Here is a 19,617-nt window from a genome sequence, read left to right on the forward strand (position 1 = left end):
GTCCTCTTGCAGCACAGAGAGTCTCTTTTAAAATTTTTTGTGCACCTTGTCTGCTCCCCGCCCCCCATCTGATCTCTCTTTTTCTCATCTGTCCATCGGGCATTTACCAAGGATACTACCCAATGCTGGTTGCTGGGGACGTGAGGAAAGATGACACTTCGTGCCTGACTAGGAGTCAGAGCCGGTGGAAAGAACGAATCCTTAGTTGTTCTTAGAGGAATAAATCATTAAAAAGCCCTCTGCGGGCTTCCCTGGTGGCGCAGTGGTTGAGAGTCCGCCTGCCGATGCAGGGGACACAGGTTCGTGCCCCGGTTCGCGAAGATCCCACATGCCGCGGAGCGGCTGGGCCCGTGAGCCATGGCCGCCGAGCCTGCGCGTCCGGAGCCTGTGCTCCGCAACAGGAGAGGCCACAGCAGTGAGAGGCCCGCGTACCGCAAAAAAAAAAAAAAAAAGCCCTCTGCGCCTGATAAATTCTCTTTTCTTAATGCCTCAATGAAGCTTAAACTCATAACCTTTAGATTATGACCCCAGTGATGGTGATATTAATTAACAATGACAACAACACTGGATTTTCGGGCCATTTATTACATGGTAACCTTGAGAAGTGGAATCTAATATCATCCCATGTTATAGACTGGGAAACTGAGGCTCATAGAGGTCAAATAACTTGTCCAAGGTCACACAACGAGGCTTCCTGGGTGGGATCCCTGATCCCACCCCATGTGGGCCACCATGGCAGTGTGAGGTGGGAAGCTTTACGTGTCCGGAAGGGGGTCACGTGCAGCTTGGTCAGGAGCAGGAATGAAGCCTCGGAGCTCCCGTTGGCCGCAGACCGTCCTCATGGCATCCATGCTGGCAGGACCCTGATGCGGGTGAACTCCTCCCACGTACCCTAGTGCCTGGTTGCTCTGGCTCCTGGCGCACAGCAGGGGAGAGCCAGAGAAGGATGAGCAGGGAAACCTGTAAGCGTCTTGCTTCCGACAGTAGCAAGAAGAGGTGGCCGACAGCCTGGGAGTGAGGGAACTTTCCTCAGCAACCTGCAGACCTCAGAGAATCCAGATTCTGGGGCCATCCGTGTTGGGGCAGACACCCACACACACCTCCTCGCCCCGAGCGCTCAGACTGGGGAAGCCCAAACATGACACCCCCTACGTGGATCTCTGAGCCCCAAGAGAGGGAAAGTGGTGCCCAGTCCCCTTTTAAAGAAGGCCCAGGAACATGAGATGAGGTTTAAATATGGTTAAAATGGAAGAAAAGAATGGATTTCGGTGTTAAAAGGGATGGTAAGTTTTGACCATGTGGACAATCCTTGGGTACAGAATTCCTCCCTCCGGACTGTGAGGGACAAATGACCTTCCCTGATATTGGGTCTTGCTTACAGTAGGTCACATGTAATTTGCTTCTTTCTGTGTAGCAACTGATGTTCCTGATGTGACCTGAGCGGGGGCAGGGGGAGGGTGTGTGGAGGCAGTCACAGGGGGCAGAAGGTCACAAGGGAACACTGACGGGGGAAGCCAGGACCCCGGGCAGCCCAGCCCAGGGCTGTGCATGTAACCACCGCCCAGCAAGGATATGTTTGACCCATCAGCCTCAGGGTTATGGGCCCCACACGCTCCCACCGCACAATTTGCCTGTCAGAAGGACGTACAGACAGGGCTTGGGGTACCCCTGAGGTTTATTGAGGGCTGGGGGGCAGAAGCTGTCATATTGGGCTGGCAGGGGAGGGGATGGGGCCAGCCAGGAACAATGGGGTCCCATGTTCTCCTGGAGAGCCCTTGATCTCTGGAATTTGTCTATATTTAGCAGGTGGCTGGGCAGGGTGCAGATAAGGAGGGCCTGGGGAGGGGGTGGCCCCTTATATAGTAGGGAGACGGATCCCTGCTCAGATTCTCTTTCGGTGGCCCGTGCGTGCTCCGTTCCTGGCGTGACCTCTCCCAAGATGCCTGAGCCAGGGAAGAAACCAGGTAGCTCCAGGCCTGGGGTTGGGGCTGAGCGTGGGGCAGGGAGGGCTGGGGACATCTGCAATTGGGGGCGGGCCTCGGAGCGAGTTCCTGAGGGGGTTGTTGAGGTCGAGGCCTCTGAGCCCCAGCACAGGGGCACCGTCCTCCTGGGTCCTTTTTTTGATTCTCAGTTTCTCCTTCTCATCCTTCTGATGAGAGTGAGAGTAAACCAGGGTCAGGGGCACAGAGTGGGAGAGAGCCAAGGCAGGAAGTGGGCCATCACCCCACTCTCAGGACGCAGAAGACCCCTTCCCTGCCTCCATGCCCATCTCCTGCAGCAAGGTTAGGCCTGGGCTTGCCTTTTGGGAAAAGGCTGCTGCAGGAAGGACCCCAGGATGACTCTAGACTTGAGCCAGGCTCCCTGAATGCTCTTGGACAAGTCCCTCCCCTTCTGGGTCTCAGTTTCCCCATCTATACAAGGAGGGGTTAGGTTGGTTCCTTCCAGCTCTGAGACTGTCTGCTTTCTGAGCCTGCACCCCTGTGGCCCGCACACCAGTCATGACCCCCGCAGTGGGGTATTGCAGCCCTTCTGCTCTGGGAGGGGATGGTCAAGAGGCCCCTGATCTCCAGCCAAGGGCAGAGAAAGTCACAGCCCAGAGTCCCAGTCCTGGCCTGTGCCCTCACCAAGGTCGTCCATGTCAGGGATCGTCCCCCCAGCCCCAGCTCCCTCCCAGGCCAGCCTTATCTCGGTTGCCGATTCTCAGCCTGAAGCTCTTAGAGGACAAATTTAGCCACGTCCAAGTAGGCAGAGTACTGGTCCCTGGCCAAGCGTCCCAGCTGGTGGGGTGAAAGGGGGATGGGCTTCCACAGGCTGAGAGGGTGGGGTATCCAGGGACACACCTAGCAAAATTCTTGTATGGAGGTTGGACCACAGGCCTGGCTCTCCTACCTACTGGCTATGTGATCTTGGGTAAGTCCCTTAACCTCTCTGAGCCTCAGAGTCCCCATCTGAGAAATGGACATAATAACTGCACCTACCTCATAGAGCCACTGGAGCATTAAACGAGGTGATGCATTAAAGCGCTTATCGTCGTATTTAATAAGAAGCGCTATAGGGGTGGTGTGCATGGGCAAGCCAGGGGCCCCTGCAGATTCCATTTGCCCCTCAGTTTCCGCCTTCAGCAAGAAGCCACGGTCAGTGGAGGCGGTCACAGGCAGCCCTGCCGTGTTCGAGGCCGAGACAGAGCGGGCAGGAGTGAAGGTGCGCTGGCAGCGGGCAGGCAGGGACATCAGTGCCAGTAACAAATATGGCCTGGCAGCCGAGGGCACGCGGCACACGCTGACAGTGAGGGACGTGGGCTCTGCCGACCAGGGGTCCTATGCAGTCATCGCTGGCTCCTCCAAGGTCAAGTTTGACCTCAAGGTCTTAGAAGCAGGTAAGACCTTGGGCAGCCTTCCCTGAAGTTGGAGCTACTGGGAGCAGGGGCAGCCCCACCACCTCTCCTTCGACCAGAGTGCAGGAGATGTTTTCTCACTTTCTTACCTTTGCTTCGGCTGTGCCCTCAGCCAGCAATGGCCTTTTCCCGTTTTCTGTAGCAAGACCTTTCTGAGTGTCCCCACGTGGCTCCCTGGCCTGTCTTGGCCGTTATGGAGTTGGGGGAAGTTCAGAGATGAATAAGACATAACCTGCCTTCCCACTGGACATGCCCACGCAGATGGAAACTTGGTGGGCTGTGTGTGCTGGCAGGGAAGCCCCATGAGCTTATGGGTGTGGAGGGAGCCCCAGCCCAGCCTGGGGGGCTGGACCAAGACCAGGGCCTGGGGAAGGAGAGGAGGGATGTTCAGGCTGAGCCCCTGGAATGTGCGCACAGACGGCCAGTGAGGGCGAGGAGAAGGTGAGAGGCAGGCTGAATGAACCTTTGTACACACTGCAAAGGCGGGAAGGACCAGGGACAAGAAGAGGGGGTCTCTGGTTAGAAGCTGCTCCACGACCCCCCATCTGATCCCCTCCAGGGAAGGCAGAGCCTGTGCCAGGCCCTGCTCCCGCCCCTGCTGAGGCTCCTGGAGCCCCTGGAGAAGCCCTGGCCTCGGCCACTGAAGTGGAAGGAGGCTCCCCAAGGCCTGAAGGTGAGAGGGGCGGGTCAGGGAGGCTGGGTCAGTGGATGGGGGTGTCCCAGGGCAGGTCTCAAAGGCCTCTGTCCACAGGGTCAAGCTCAGCAGCCCCCGATGGACCCAGTGTCCCTGACGATCCCATCGGCCTCTTTGTGATGAGGCCACAGGATGGCGAGGTGACCGCGGGTGAGTGCAGGGCTGCTGCACCCAGGGTGAAGTGGGGAGGGAGGCAGCAGGGCATCCCCGATTGTCACCCCTCTCCTGCAGGTGGCAGCATCACCTTCTCAGCCCGCGTGGCAGGGGCTAGCCTCCTGAAACCACCTGTAGTCAAGTGGTTCAAGGGCAAGTGGGTGGACCTGAGCAGCAAGGTGGGGCAACACCTGCAGCTGCACGACAGCTACGATCGGACCAGCAAGGTGGGACCTGCGGGGCACGGGGGTCACGGGGATGCATGGAAAGGGGACCTGGAGAGCCCCTGGAAGGCGTGGGGGCCACAGAGAGGCAGGGGGCACCATGAGACTTGAGGCACAGAGGAGGTGCACAGAAGGTCATGGGGAGCCTGGGAAGCTGGTTGGGGGGCCAGAGGCACACAGGGAGCATGGGGAGGCTCAGAGGAGGGTTATGGGGAGGCACAGGGGACCTGTGGGACGTAGGGGGCTCGGAGGGCATGATAGTCTCAAGGGGGCATAAATAAGACTTGGGGGGCACCAGTCAGTGAGGGTGTAAAGGCCCCAGATGGATGGATGTCAGAGCTCAAGGGACCCTCAATGATCAACCATAACAATTCTTCACAATACAGACAAGGAAACCAAAGCTTGAGAGTTTATTGTTGCTGGTCCCAGGTCACTCAGAGCCAGGCCTAGAACCTGTGCTTTGACTCTCAGCCTTTGCTCCTCCCACACTTCCACAGTTCCAGCCCAGGCAAGGGGGCGTCTGGCAGGGCAGGGTAGACATGTACAGTTGTGTGGGCTGTGCACTGAACAAAAGTGCCTCTTTTTTTTTTTGGCCGAACCACGTGGATTGCAGGATCTTAGTTCCCCAGCCAGGGATCAAACCTGGGCCCACTGCAGTGAAAGCGTGGAGTCCTAACCACTGGACCACCAGGGGATTCCCCAAAGTGCCTCATCTTAAGTGAATGCCATGTGCCTTGTAGCCACCCTTGATTTACATTGTATCACCACCCTGTGCCAGCAGATGGCAGTCAATGTATCTTGAGAAGGGGCCCCTTTTTCTATTTATACAAAACTGTATGGATTAATTTAAGCCCTGAGGGGTGAGAAGGTCGGTGGCCCTTAACCACCCACAGTCTCCTTTAGGGGTGAAGGGCCGCATCTCCTCGCTTCCAGTCTCCCTTGACACCTCACCTCCACAGGTCTACCTGTTTGAGCTACACATCACAGATGCCCAGGCCACCTTTGCTGGTGGCTACCGCTGTGAGGTGTCCACCAAGGACAAATTTGACAGCTGCAACTTCAACCTCACTGTCCATGGTAAGGGGCCCTCTGGTATCAGTTCTGGGTTTGGGCTCCACACGTGTCCTGTCCCCATACCTGCCTCCACTTCCCAATACTAAGGAGGATGCTGAGCCCTGGCCATGCAACCACTGACCACATGCCCAATACTGAAAGAAACCCATCGAGGCTTCCAGGGGTGGGGTGGGGCTTGAGCCCAGATCTCATCTGGGGTCTTAGTCATCTTGGTGTCTGGGATCCTGGCACAGGTGAACAGGTGAAGGGTAAGTTGAGAGATGGGCGGGAGATGAACCACCTCAAAGGTACTGGGAACGATAAACTGCCCCACGTCCCTGGTACCTTGACCCTGGCTGGGAAAGGCTGAGAAGATGGGGTCCTGGGGCAGATGCCCACTGTCAAGGGGTCATGGATGGGCAGGTCTGCAACACCAGGAGATCCCAGGGCAGGGCTTCTGGGATCGTCCCCTCTGAAGCCTCCTCCCCTGACTCATCCCCGTCTTTGAACCCAGAGGCCATCGGCCCCGGAGACGTGGACCTCCGATCAGCTTTCCGCCGCACGTGAGTGGCCACCTCTCGTCAGGGCCTGGGGGAAGCTGGTGCTGGGGTCTGAGGCCCCTTGGGGTTTGGGCCAGGGGTAATGTGGGGGGACCAGGACAGGGGGTGATACGGGGGTCAGGGCTTGGGGTGATGTGGAGGGCCAGGATAAAGAGGATGGGGATGGAAGAGAGTAAGCTCCCCTGGGCAGGTGAGAAACTGAGTCTAACCCCCACAGGAGCCTGGCTGGAGGAGGTCGGCGAATCAGGTACCCGTTCCTACCCACCTGTACATAGACCCTGGGGGTCTGAGATAGACAGGGAGAAGCCGTTCAGCCAGTGTCCCTTCCTCTCACGTCCATCCCCCCACCACGACCCCACCCCCTGCTCCCAAACCCCTTCTATGGCTCAACTGTGGCCTTATGGGGGTTCCTCTCCATAGTGATGGCCATGAGGATGCTGGGACTCTGGACTTCAGCTCGCTGCTGAGGAAGAGGTGAGCCCCTGGGTAGCAGCTCTCAGAGCAGGTGACGTGGCCCAGTTTCAAATTCTGGCACCGTGGTTTTCCAGCCGTGTGGCCCTGAGCAGGTCACCGCACCTCTCTGAGATGGTTTCCTTGCCTGTCAAATGGGACAATCCAGGTGTTGCGAAGAGTCAGAGGGCTCAGCAGAAGTTACATCCTGTGAACTAACATCCTCACACTGTTCCCATGACCTCCTACACTTGAGTCTGCGACAGCTCATCTCAATAGGCTCTGGGGACCCAGAAGCTGGGAGAAGGCTCCAAAGCCTCAGAAATTGCCCACCTAGCCCAGTGCAATTGAGTTGTGTCCTCAGTGTCCTGTCCCTCCCTCTCCTGGACCCTGCAGTATGGTCGATGCTGCTGCAGCCCAGAAAATGAGCATGGGGGTTAAGTGCTTTGGGGAAGCAGGGCACTGGCAGGACTCTGTAGCCGTCCCCACCAGGGCGGATGACAGATGACAGGGCTGGGGATCAGACTGACCTGGGTGAGGATCCCTGCTGACTGGGGAGAGTCTCTGAGCCTCAGGTTCTCCTGATACCCACCTGCCGGAGCTCAGGAGGAATAAACAAGGCCACATGTGCCGTGTAAACGGAGAGGTATGAGTGCAGGGAAGAGGGTGGAGGTGAGGACCCACGGGCTGCGGTCCACGGAGGGATGACCCATCCCTTCGTTACCAAGTCCAAGCTCAGACTGCTTGCCACACGACAGGCCAATAAATTGAGAGACAAGGTGTTGGGGCAAGGACTAGCGATTTTATTGGGAAAGCCAGCAAACCGAGAAGATGGTGGACTAGTGTCCCAAAGAACCATCTTCCCCAAGTTAGGATTCGGGCTTCTTTTCTACTAAAAGGGGAGGGAGTGTGGCTGGTTATTGCAGACTTCTTGGTGGAAGCCTTTGTTCTTGCAGCCGGCCATGTAGGTCTGGTCACAATGTTCCTGTAAACCTCCAACAAGACAAATGTTATTTTCTGTTCTGTATTTTTTTATCTCTATACAAATGAAAAGTGCTATATACCTTTAAAGTTCAAGCCTGGGAGGCAAAGCCTTGAGAATGGGCTATCATATATAGTTTGGGCCATAGGCAACATTCTTTTACAAAGGTGCAGAGCCAGCATGACCAAGAACAGGCAACACAGTACAAGGGTTAGAGCTAAAGGAATAGATCCAATATGGAGTCAGGTTTGTTCTTCTCTGTTACACCTCTAATGTGTCCACTGCTTTTCTTCCCCACCTGGAGCAGCAGCTTCCGGACCCCGCGGTGAGTGCCCCATGAAGCTCTGCACCTGTCACCCCTACTTCAGCCAGGAGCACCTCCCAGTCCCAGCGCCCCCCCCCCATACTGAAGCCTTAAGCCCCCTTGAGCCCCAGCACTGGCCCAGTACCCACTCCAGCTCGAGCTGTCCCACCAGAAGGGAAGAGGCAGAGGGGCAGGGGCAGCTTCCGCTTGGGAGGGGAGGAGAGGAGGCTGCAGTTTTGTCTTGGCCATGGGGACTGCCCTGAAGCCTCGCCACGTGGACCGTGTGACACAGGGACTCGAGGCTGGAGGCCCCCGCGGAGGAGGATGTGTGGGAGATCCTGCGGCAGGCACCCCCGTCAGAGTATGAGCGCATCGCCTTCCAGCACGGCATCACCGACCTGCGAGGCATGCTCAAGAGGCTCAAGGGCATGAAGCGGGAGGAGAAGAAGAGCACAGGTGAGACCCCTCCCAGGGAGAGGAGAGGGCGAGGTGAGCGCCTGCGCAGACGCGCGCGCGTGCACGCACGCGCACGTGCCCACGGAAAAAGAGCTGCGTCCAGCGTGGCCCAGAGACGCTCAGGAAAGGAGAGTCCAGGTGAAGCCCCCCTCGTGTGGGGAAAAAGCGGGAGGGCCCAGGCAGGCACCTTGCCGCACAGAAAAAGAAAAGGGCCAAGTTAGCCCAGAGACGCCACAGGAAGAGGACGGAGCCCGGACCAGCCCTCCTCCCCCAGCCAAAGCCAGGCGGCCTCTTCCTCGCCTACCCGGCTTGGGAAAAAAAAGCCTGCTTAATTCTCCCAACACCCAAAAAAGGGGAAGAAGCCAGTTTAGCCCAGAGACCCCCGACCCGCGAAGAGAAGAGCCTGGTTAATCTTCCTCACAGGCAAACAGAACAGGTGGGTGTAGGTTAGCGCCCCTCGCCCCCAGGCGGGTCCGAGGAGAGGGCTCAAGGGGTTGATGGGTTGTCAACCCATCAAGGGGTTGACAAGGAGCCCTGGAAACTGAGCTGGGACAACAGAGGCGCCTGGCAGGAGGGCATAAAACCGGGGGTTGTTGGTAAAACAGTGGAGAGGAGGCCCGTTTGTCCCATCACCCATTCTCCTGCCAAGCTTCTGTCCTTTTGGAAAGCCCCGGACCCTATCCCTGAGCTGAGCAGGTGAAGAGGACTCCAAGGAAGACAGGAAGACAAGAGACAAGGAGGTGACAGACAGGGGTAGAGAGACAGAGTCACAGCGGAGGCACAGAGAGAGACTGGGGAGGCAGGAGGAGGAGAGGGGCAGGACCTCGCCCTCCTCGCTGGGCGGCCCCGGGAGCAGGGGGCTGAGGGGTGGAAGCGCTCAGCCTTTCAGAAGAAGCTGCAGCCGGCCTACCAGGTGAGCAAGGGCCACAAGATCCGGCTGACCGTGGAGCTGGCCGACCCCGACGCCGAGGTCAAGTGGCTTAAGAACGGACAGGAGATCCAGATGAGCGGCAGGTGCGGGTGGGAGTGGGACCCGGGGACACTGCAGGGTGAGGAGGGGCCCTGGGGGGCTGCTCCCCGGCCGTGCTCTCCCTGCCTCTCCCTCCGCCCATGCTCTCTGGCCAGCTCTGGATCCCTGTCTCTCTGGGTCTAACTCCCCACCTTTCTGTTTCTTCCTGGCTCTATTCCCTGCTCATTTTCTCTTGGTCTCGCTCCTCCCATCGGGACGCTCCAATGGCCCCTTCTGCTCCACAGCAAGTAAGGCTCCTGGAAGGCTTGGGGCGTGGGCACGGGGGTCCCGACGGCAGTTTGAGGGGGGGCCCAGAGCCCAGGAGGTGCGTCCATGGCTCTCCTGCCCACACCCCGGCCCCGCCCAGGTACATCTTCGAGTCGGTCGGCGCCAAGCGCACGCTGACCATCAACCAGTGCTCGCTGGCGGACGACGCGGCTTACCAGTGCGTGGTGGGCAGCGAGAAGTGCAGCACCGAGCTCTTTGTCAAAGGTGGGCCTGGCGTCCTGAGACCCTGAGAGGGGAGGGGCCCACAGAGCGGCCCACCCATCACGCTCTCTCTGCTCGGCAGAGCCCCCCGTGCTGATCACATGTCCCCTGGAGGACCAGCTGGTGATGGTGGGACAGCGCGTGGAGTTTGAGTGTGAAGTGTCTGAGGAGGGGGCCCAGGTCAAATGGTGAGTGCCAGAGGCGGGGGGCTCGGGGCGGGGCCGGGGACCTGGAGGCATCCCCAGAGGAGGCCCTGGCACCTACTGCCCACCCTCTGGCCAGGCTGAAGGACGGGGTGGAACTGACCCGGGAGGAGACCTTCAAATACCGATTCAAGAAGGACGGCCAGAGACACCACCTGATCATCAACGAGGCAACGCTGGAGGATGCTGGGCACTATGCACTGCGCACGAGCGGGGGCCAGGCTCTGGCTGAACTCATCGTTCAGGGTGAGGCCCTGGGAGGCCCCCTCAGCACTAGCGCCCCAGCCATGTAGGAGAATTGGGCAAACCCGGGAGCGAGGCCTGCATGGCCTTGGACAAGTAACTTCGACACATCAGGCCTCACCTTTCTCATCCGTAAAATGGGGATGCTGAGGTGACCACCTGGAGGGTATTTGGAGGTTCAGATGGGCCTGGTTAGTGTCACCCACCCCGGCACACATGAGATTCCTTTTGTACACGGCACCGTCACAGGCACACATGCATTGCACTCATGTATTTTCACAAGCCCGAGGGATCTCCGCGGGGATTCACGCCCTCACACACCCTCCCCAGCTCACTGGCTCTGCCCTATGTCCCCCAGAGAAAAAGCTGGAGGTGTACCAGAGCATCGCGGACCTGACGGTAGGCTCAAAGGACCAGGCCGTGTTCAAGTGTGAGGTGTCGGATGAGAACGTGCGGGGCGTGTGGCTGAAGAACGGGAAGGAGCTGGTGCCTGACAGCCGCATAAAGGTGTCCCACATCGGGCGGTGAGTGTGCCAGAGACAGACACACAGAGAGACAGAGAGAAACAGAGACTGACAGAGACAGGGAGAGACACAGAGAGAGAGACTGAGATAGAGACACAGAGAGAGAAGAAGATGGTGACAAAGACAGACAGATGGATGGAGATAAGCAGAAAGAGACAGACACTCAGAGACAGGACCGAGACTGAGCCAGAGACAAAGTCAGACTGAGATTGAGAGACAGAGGGAGAAGCAGATGAACAGAGAGACAGACACACAGAATCAGGACAGAGACAAATAGAAAGATACAGAGAGAGACAGACAGAAGTATGGAGAGGCAGACGCATACAGAGAAGAAGGGTCCATCGGAGACGGAGAAGGAGGGAGACAGAGACAAAGACGAAGCAGTGAGAGATACAGACAGGCTGGGAGCGCCCCCCCCCCCCGCCCCGCCAACTCATGACCAGGGTAGAGTAGGAGGCCTCGGAGGATGGCTCCGGCCAGGGGCCCTCATTCTCTCCCACTCCCTTACGCATGCCCCGAGCATCTGGGCCCAAGTTCACGGAGACTAATGAGACCAGCCCCTGCCCAGTCTCCAGTGGCCCAGCCGAGGGGACACATCTACACTGCTTACCTCTGAAAGCATGCAAGGGAGCTGGAAAATTCAAACACAGAGGAAGAGAGCTAGAACACCACTGAGCTAGGGTGGGTGCGGGCCCCCTGGAGCCCTGGCTGGGGTGTCCGGTGAGCCCAGGGGTGCATGGCCCAGCAGGGCCCCTTGAGCCATCACTGCCCCGCAGGGTCCACAGACTGACCATAGACGACGTCACGCCCGCAGACGAGGCGGACTACAGCTTTGTGCCACAAGGCTTCGCCTGTAACCTGTCTGCCAAGCTCCACTTCATGGGTGAGCGGGTGCTGAGGGGCATGGGGGCCCCTGCCACTGGGCCCTGCCTTCACCCTGGTGCCACTTGCTCTTGCATCTCTTGCAGAGGTCAAGATTGACTTCGTGCCTAGGCAGGGTGAGTCTTGGGCCCCTGGGTGCTGCCTACCACGCCCTGCCCGTGTCTCCCTTCCACTCACAAGCGGAGGGAAGAAAGGAACCGGGAGTGGGGACCCTGAGGCCCAGCCCCAGCTCTGCCACTCACAACCACGGGCCACCTGCAGTCCCTCTGAGCCTCAGTTTCCTCGCCTCTAAAATGGGGATCCTGAAGTGGCTCCCCTATGGGATGGTAGGAACAATGACCTGACATGGTGTGTGTGAGCTTCCAAATGACATCACAGAGGTGAGGTTTTATTATTAAATCTGCTTTACAAGTACCTTTCCTGCTTCTAGATTAAACTGTGTAGGATCCTAATTTCAGGAGAACAGTCCAGGCTGAGGCATGCTGTAGGTCAGGGCTTTCTAAACAGGGTTCACTTAATACGATACTCCATTTTACAAGGGTTCCATGGTGAAATAAGCTTGGGAACCTCTTGTTGATTCAGAAGGTGCATTAGCATGTCAACTGCTCTAAAAAATCCTGCTTAACTTTGTTTAACCTCGGGTTTCCTAATTGTTTGTCCATGGAAATTTTTTTTTTTCTAGGAAGGCATTCCCAAACACAAGTTGAGAAATGCTACGCTAGGTGACCTGATGTTATGAACCTCCCTGGAAACTTCCTGGGGAGATGGAAATGTTTTAGATCTTGACTGGGTGGTGGTTACACAGGGTGTATACATTTGTCAAAACTCATCAAGCTGTATGTTCAAGTCTTGGCATTTTAGCGTGTGCAAACTATACCTCAGTAGAATAAAAACAAAACAGCCAGGGGCATGTGCTCCTTCTAGCTTTCCCCTCTTTCATAGGCCTTAGGCCCCTTCCTCTTTCACTGACCTGTGCCATCTCCCTGCCAGAACCTCCCAAGATCCACCTGGACTGCCCAGGTCGCGTGCCGGATACCATTGTGGTGGTGGCTGGGAACAAGCTACGCCTGGATGTTCCTATCTCCGGGGACCCTGCTCCTACTGTGATTTGGCAGAAGACCATCACAAAGGTACTGTGGATCCCTCCCCCACTTCCCCACCTGTAAAATGGGTGCATGGGACTAGTGTATGGTGGGACCTGCTCCCCCCCCTCCACATGTACACGCCCTGGCCGCTGACTAGGGGCACAGAGGCTCAGCAGGCTGAGAGGTCGGGGAGGTGGGCAAAGGAGGGACAGGGGTAGGGGTTGCTGGGCAGGGGTTCCCTCCAGGCTGAGCCAGACCCTCTCCCCTCACTTCTTCCTTCCTGCTCTGTTCCCAGAGGAATAAGGTCCCAGCCCTCGATGCATCAGGGGATACAGGTGCCAGTGACGAGTGGGTATTTGACAAGAAGGTGAGTGAGGCTGAAGGTGGCTCATTGGCCCTTAGTCATTTTCTGCCCATGTGGTATCCAAACTCAGGTGAGGTCTCTGTGAAGGTGCTCCTGCCCCTGGTAGGGTCTCCACGGGGCCCTCATGCCCCAGACAGACACACGTTCACACCTTCAACATTGCCAGGAAGTCCTCCTGACTGGGGGCGCTCCCTGGCTCTTGTCTTCCTGAGCTGACCTTGACTTTGTGCTTCTTCCCAGCAAGGGAGTGGGGTCCCTGGCACTTTTCAATAGGAGTAGCTGCAGGGGCACCAATCAGGTCAGCTTCTCGTCCTCCACTCACTCCTGGTTCCTCTACCCAGCTGAGGTCTTTCAGGATCCTCACAATAGCTCTGGGAGGTCATGTTATTCCCATTCAGCAGATAGGAAAACTGAGGCATGGAGCAGACAGGCGATTGTCTAAAGTTCCATGACAGAGCTAGAGCTAGAACCTGTGACCCTTGCCCTGGTGTCGTGCCCATGGCAGGTGATAAGGAAAGGGTCTTGGATTAGATGCTCACATGGGTGCAGTTTCCACACAGGCTGTGTCTCCCCAGCAGACCCAGCGCTGAGCTCCGTTCCCATCTCAGGGCTGTCAGCTGTTGCAGAGGCTGCAGAAGCCCCTGGGTTCTGACTTGGGTCCTTCCCCCCAACTCCTACTCCCCCACCAGCTGCTGTGTGAGACCGAGGGCCGGGTCCGAGTGGAGACCACCAAGGACCGCAGCATATTCACCGTTGAGGGAGCAGAGAAGGAAGACGAGGGCGTCTATGTTGTCACGGTGCAGAACCCCGTGGGCGAGGACCAGGTCAACCTCACAGTCAAGGTCATCGGTGAGGCAGGGGTCCAGGTGGGGAAGCCACAGGAGCAACCAGGGAGGACCCATCCATGCACACATTTAGTCTCTAAACAAACACTGTGGGCTACGTTCTTAGATCCGTAGAGGGGTCTGGGGCTAGGACCGGTGAATATGGGCAGTGCGGAGCCGTAACAGGTTGTTTGCAGGCTGGTGATGTGATCAGAACTGCATTCTGGAAAGATCGTTTTAGGCTCTGGGGGCAGTGGGGGAGGCCTGTTGGTTGGGGTGCAGTGGGGATGGGCAACGTTGGCCTCGGCCGGGCAGGGCTGATGTGGGTCCCCTCTCCCCAGATGTGCCGGATGCTCCGGCGGCCCCCAATATCAGCAACGTGGGCGAGGACTCCTGCACGGTGCGGTGGGAGCCCCCTGCCTACGATGGCGGGCAGCCAGTCCTAGGTGAGCCGAAGGCACAGGGGACATAGCCGAGGGCAGGGGGTGCGGGGGTGCCTGCGCTGTAGACCAGAGCTCCCACCTCCCCTCGCCAGGCTACATCCTGGAGCGCAAGAAGAAGAAGAGCTACCGGTGGATGCGGCTGAACTTCGACCTGCTGCGGGAGCTGAGTCACGAAGCGCGGAGCATGATCGAGGGCGTGGTCTACGAGATGCGGGTCTACGCCGTCAACGCAGTGGGCATGTCCAGGCCTAGCCCCGCCTCCCAGCCGTTCATGCCTGTTGGTGAGCCTGCCCTGCCTGCCCCGACCCACGCCCTCCTGTTCAGGGGCCCCAGTAATAGCAGCTAGTGTGTCGGTGGCGCTTACACCCGTGGTCTCCTTTAATCACCTTCATTTCACAGGTGAAGAAAGTGAGGCTCTGAGAAGTTAGATGACTTTCTCGAGGTCACCAGCTGGCAGGGGGTGGAGCTGAGAGACCTCTCCAGCCTCACTTTCCACATCTATAAAATGGGGATAATGACAGTATCTACTTCATAGAATTGTTAGGATGAAATGAGGTCATGCAGGCGGAGCATCTGGCACACAGCAGCTCAGTAAATCATTGTTCCCTCTTCCCCACTCCCTTCAGCCAGCATTTGTTAACCAGGGAAGAGGGTGAGGGCAGTTGGGTCCCTCGGAAAGGGCCCTGGACCGGGAATCAGAGATGGGGTTTGCAGAGCCAGCTCTTTCATCCCCAGGAGGGATATCTGGAGTCATCGTCTTCCCCTGTGCCTCAGTTTCCACATCTGTATAATGGAGGTTGAGAAGGTAGAACAGACACCGAGGGTGTGGCACTCTCGAGGACACCTGTCCCTGTTGGGACATGTGAGTCTCAGGGGGAGGAGGGTGGCTGTGCGTGGTGGGGCAGACACAGCGAGGGGGGCACAGTGTGGTGAGATGGCAGGAAGAGGGTGCCTGTGGGGAGAAGGGGCCAGGCCTCTCTTTAGGAAGTGACTTCCGGTTTTCTTAGCTCTTAGTCAACTCAGTTACTCATACAGGGTCAGGAAATGTCCATGTTTTAGGCCAGTTTTTTCTTGAATTACATTTAAAGAATTTCCTCCACCATCTGACAAAAGTGGCTCTTTCTAAGCATGTTGGTGTTGTTTTGGGGCGTCTTTTCCTGTTTACATCTCTTCTGTAATCGCTGATGCTGCTTGGGTGTGTGTTTGTTTGTAAGCCTGTCTAGAGACATGTCTTTTAATGGAGCTGAAATATTTCTCAAAGTGCTTGAAAGCCAGTCAAAGGGGGAGGATTTCCCTGGATTGTGGTCCTTCAGCTGCCCTGGTGGTGCAGACTCGCTCAGACCCCTCTCTGGCCTCCCCTCTGCCCAGGCCCCCCCAGTGAGCCCAGCCACCTGGCGGTGGAGGATGTCTCTGACACCACCGTCTCCCTCAAGTGGAGGCCCCCAGAGCGCATGGGAGCTGGAGGCCTCGACGGCTACAGCGTGGAGTACTGCCAGGATGGCTGTGAGTGCTGCAGCCCAGCCCTGGGCCCTCCGCCTCCCAGCACCCTTCTCTGAACTGCCCTCCAGGCCAGGCCAGATCTCTGTCACCCTGCAGGGCCCCTGTCTGCAGTGGAGGCCCCAGTCAGCCACCAGGGATGTGGGCGGCAGGATGCGGACACTGCCCATGGCCTTGCCTCTTCATCCCCACCCCCGCCCCCAGGCTCGGAGTGGGTGGCTGCCCTTCAGGGACTGACCGAGCACACATCGTTGCTGGTGAAGGACCTGCCCACGGGGGCTCGGCTGCTCTTCCGCGTGCGGGCTCACAATGTGGCGGGGCCTGGAGCCCCTGTCACCACCACGGAGCCTGTGACGGTGCAGGAGATACTGCGTGAGTGCTCCTCGTGCAGGGATGAGACCTGCCACTGGCACCCTGGCCCCTGGGGTCCAGTGGAGGTGGGGGCAGTCAGGGAGACCCTACTTGGCGGGAATAAATGCTGGGCAGGGACAGGAGGGGGTCGGTGCCTATACCCGTGCCACAGGCCAGATGTGCAGAGAGGGCCTCCCTCTTGGTTTTCCATATCAACCCCCAGTTCTGGACCAGGGAAAATGTAGGTCATTGTACCATCATCTTCGAGCTCTGTTTTGTGGGTCTCTGAGCTCCAACAGGTAGGTATTGTCCATGTGTTAAAGACTGAGCAGTGAGGTCGCTTGTCAGATTGGCCCATGTGGGATCCACTTTCCATTATTTTGCCAACAAAGAGTCAGTCCTTTAAGGATTGGTTCTTAGAGTGGCAAGAGGCAGCAAACTGGGATGGAAACAGCAGGGGGCATGGAGTCGAAAAGCCTAGGTTTGCATCGTGGCCTGCAACTGGCTAGCTGTGTGACCTCAGATAAGTTCCTCACGCTCTCTGATCCCTGCCTGTTGTAGCAGGGTGGAGAGGCTCGGGTGGAAGCAGGAGCTTTGGGGCTGGGGTTGGGGAGCTAAAGGAGAGGAGGGCCCGGCAGGCGGCATGTTTCCTAGTTGCGGCTCTCCAGGCCTTGCCTCCAGCGGAGGGCGCTGTGGCGCTCCTTGTGCCTGCGGCTGTGGGGGCCCCCGCCGAGCCCCTCACTCGTACCCACAGAGCGGCCACGGCTCCAGCTACCCAGACATCTTCGCCAGACCATCCAGAAGAAGGTTGGAGAGCCCGTGAACCTCCTCATTCCTTTCCAGGTAGGGCTGGCCCCCTTCCCTGCCACACACACACACCCCCCCGCCCCTGCCGCGTGTGTTGTCCACGCCCGGCAGACAGATGTCTCAGCGAGACTGGGGCAGTGGCCGTTAGGGAGAGCCAGGCTCGGGCGTGAGCTGTCCTCCCGCACAGGGCAAGCCCCGGCCTCAGGTGACCTGGACCAAAGAGGGACAGCCACTGGCAGGCGAGGAGGTGAGCATCCGCAACAGCCCCACGGACACCATCCTGTTCATCCGGGCCGCATGCCTCGCCCACTCGGGCACCTACCGGGTGACTCTGCGCATCGAGAGCATGGAGGACAAGGCCGAGCTGGTCCTGCAGGTCGTTGGTACGTGGCGTTGGGGCTTCCCTCTGAGTCCGAGCATTTTTAGTCCCTGCGCTGGACTGCCAGGGCCCAGGGCTCAACCTGGAGCTTCTCGTCTTCCAGGCCTGGGGCCCCTCCTCTGGGATGCCCAGAGCCCCTGCAGAAGATGGCAGGCCAGGTCCTGGCAGGGGCGAGGGGGCCCCTGGAGCCTGGTGTCCCCTACTCACACTCAGGCAATGTCAGGAGGTTTGGGCTTCCCACTGGGTCTGTCTCCTGCAGACAAGCCAGGTCCTCCCCAGGATATCCGGATCACTGAGACATGGGGTTTCAATGTGGCTCTGGAGTGGAAGCCACCCCAAGATAACGGCAACACAGAGCTCTGGGGCTACACGGTTCAGAAAGCTGACAAGAAGAGCATGGTGAGCCCAGGGGCCTGGGCCCCCCGCACGCACCCTCTCTGGGTCCAGGCAGACCTGGGCCCCAGCTGCCCCTCCCCGGTATCCTTAGACTGGTCCCCTCCACAGGGAAGGTGCTGACCCCAGGGGTACCCAAGAGAGGCCCCTGGCAGGAAGTAGGGCCTGCCCCAGAGAACCCCCTACCTTTCCTCCACACCCCAGGAGTGGTTCACTGTCGTGGAGCATTACCGCCCCACCCACTGCGTGGTGTCAGAGCTCATCATCGGCAATGGCTACTACTTCCGGGTCTTCAGCCATAACATGGTGGGGCCCAGTGACAGAGCCGCCACCACCAAGGAGCCTGTCTTCATCCCTAGACCAGGTGCTGTACCTTCACTCCCACCCCCACGGGCGGGGGCTGGGGCAGGGGGGCGAGCCTGGCTAGGTGTGGCCCTCTTGGTACCAAGTTCTGTCACCAACAGGCATCACGTATGAGCCACCCAACTACAAGGCCCTGGACTTCTCTGAGGCCCCAAGCTTCACCCGCCCCCTGGTGAACCGTTCGGTCATTGCCGGCTACAATGCTACCCTCTGCTGTGCTGTCCGGGGTAGCCCCAAGGTAGGGAGCTTTGGGCCCTGATCCAGGCCAACCCAGGAGACCTGGCTCGTAGGCCCCTGCCTCAAGCAGTCCTCCCCGCAGCCTGTCCCCCTGTTTTCTCTCCACTTTTGGGTATCAGGGCCCTCCCTGAACAGGGCCTTGGCATTCCTCATTGGCTCCCTGTTCATACTCGGCCCTGGGCATAGTTTGAGACTCCAGTGGGATCCCCAGAGTAGAAACACAAGTGCCTAGTCTCCCTAAGTTCCCTCCAGGTCCTCTCTCAACCTGAGAGATCTCCCTCCTTCCCATCTATAGCCCAAGATTTCCTGGTTCAAGAATGGCCTGGACCTGGGCAAAGACGCCCGCTTCCGTATGTTCAGCAAGCAGGGAGTGTTGACCTTGGAGATTAGGAAGCCTTGCCCCTTCGACGGGGGTGTCTATGTCTGCAGGGCCACCAACTTGCAAGGCGAGGCACAGTGTGAGTGCCGCCTGGAAGTGCGAGGTGAGGAACCCGCTGGGCTAGGGCCTGGGGTGGTGGCAAAGGCCGGGTGCCAGCTGCGACTCTGGGCTTTCGCTTTGCTGTCCTGGCCCAAGCAGCCGCTCTGGCTGAAAGAGCAATGACTCTGTCATGTCCAGATGGTGTTGGCTTCTGGACTTTGTTGCCAGAGCTGCTTGCCTGAGCCTTCCCGAAGGCTGGGGGGGTGTGTGTGGGGAAACACATGTAGTGCTGGGAGGTTCAACACATGCATGGCATGGCCTCCTCTCCTGCAGTGCCTCAGTGACCAGGCTGGCTCCCTGGGGATGGCCAGGTATGTACTCCACATCACCCTGATACCCAGGGCCCAAATCAAAGGCTGACCCCTGGCCCTTGGTCCAGGGGCAGCCAGCAGGAAATGGGGGTGGCTCTTAGTAGGATTTCAGTCCAGCTCATTCACAAGAGAGCCTGTGTCACAGGTGCAACTGGAGCCAACCCATGTACCAGGAGCCTGGAAGGAAGTTGGACAAGCCACCTTCTGCTGTTGGATGTGTGTGCAAGTGTGTGTGTTGGAGCTGGACTGGGGGAGCCCCAGTAGGGCAGCGTAGTTATGATGAGCAGGCATGGGGGGCACTCCGCACAGGCTAACCTGTCAGAGCTCCATCTGGAAGCTCCTCAGATCCTTGGGGCGAAAAGTGTGCGGGCTCAGGAATGGTGGCTGGGGACAGGTCTCTCTGGCCTGCCGTGTTTTCTCAGTGTATGAGGGCAATAAAAGATCGGTGCAGTCACAGAGACCTGA

General features: G+C 58.4%; 1 protein-coding gene across 1 annotated transcript; it reads left to right on the top strand.

The window, feature by feature from the left end:
* Nucleotides 1-1,939: 1,939 nt before the first annotated feature.
* Nucleotides 1,940-19,617, top strand: MYBPC3 (myosin binding protein C3). Its single transcript, XM_067751755.1, has 34 exons — nt 1,940-1,964; nt 3,110-3,376; nt 3,954-4,067; nt 4,146-4,238; nt 4,320-4,468; nt 5,425-5,542; nt 6,033-6,081; nt 6,296-6,325; nt 6,499-6,552; nt 7,815-7,835; nt 8,107-8,270; nt 9,152-9,284; nt 9,525-9,527; nt 9,647-9,771; nt 9,851-9,956; nt 10,051-10,217; nt 10,573-10,738; nt 11,515-11,621; nt 11,707-11,736; nt 12,611-12,750; nt 13,001-13,072; nt 13,759-13,918; nt 14,235-14,339; nt 14,429-14,617; nt 15,705-15,839; nt 16,038-16,205; nt 16,939-17,027; nt 17,179-17,374; nt 17,630-17,769; nt 17,968-18,127; nt 18,228-18,364; nt 18,659-18,845; nt 19,115-19,152; nt 19,298-19,617. Exons 1-33 carry the CDS (start codon nt 1,940-1,942, stop codon nt 19,123-19,125), a joined length of 3,810 nt encoding a protein of 1,269 aa, XP_067607856.1. The 3' UTR covers nt 19,126-19,152; nt 19,298-19,617.

The sequence above is a fragment of the Pseudorca crassidens genome, chromosome 9, assembly GCF_039906515.1.
Source record: "Pseudorca crassidens isolate mPseCra1 chromosome 9, mPseCra1.hap1, whole genome shotgun sequence".
NCBI classification, from domain to species: Eukaryota; Metazoa; Chordata; class Mammalia; order Artiodactyla; family Delphinidae; genus Pseudorca; species Pseudorca crassidens.

Bases quoted from the DNA above. Each gene is read 5' to 3' on its own strand.
- MYBPC3 (XM_067751755.1), top strand. From the start codon at position 1,940: ATGCCTGAGCCAGGGAAGAAACCAG. The intron at 1,965-3,109 runs GTAGCTCCAGGC...TTTGCCCCTCAG, and splicing joins TGAGCCAGGGAAGAAACCAG to TTTCCGCCTTCAGCAAGAAG. The intron at 13,073-13,758 runs GTGAGTGAGGCT...CTCCCCCACCAG, and splicing joins AGTGGGTATTTGACAAGAAG to CTGCTGTGTGAGACCGAGGG.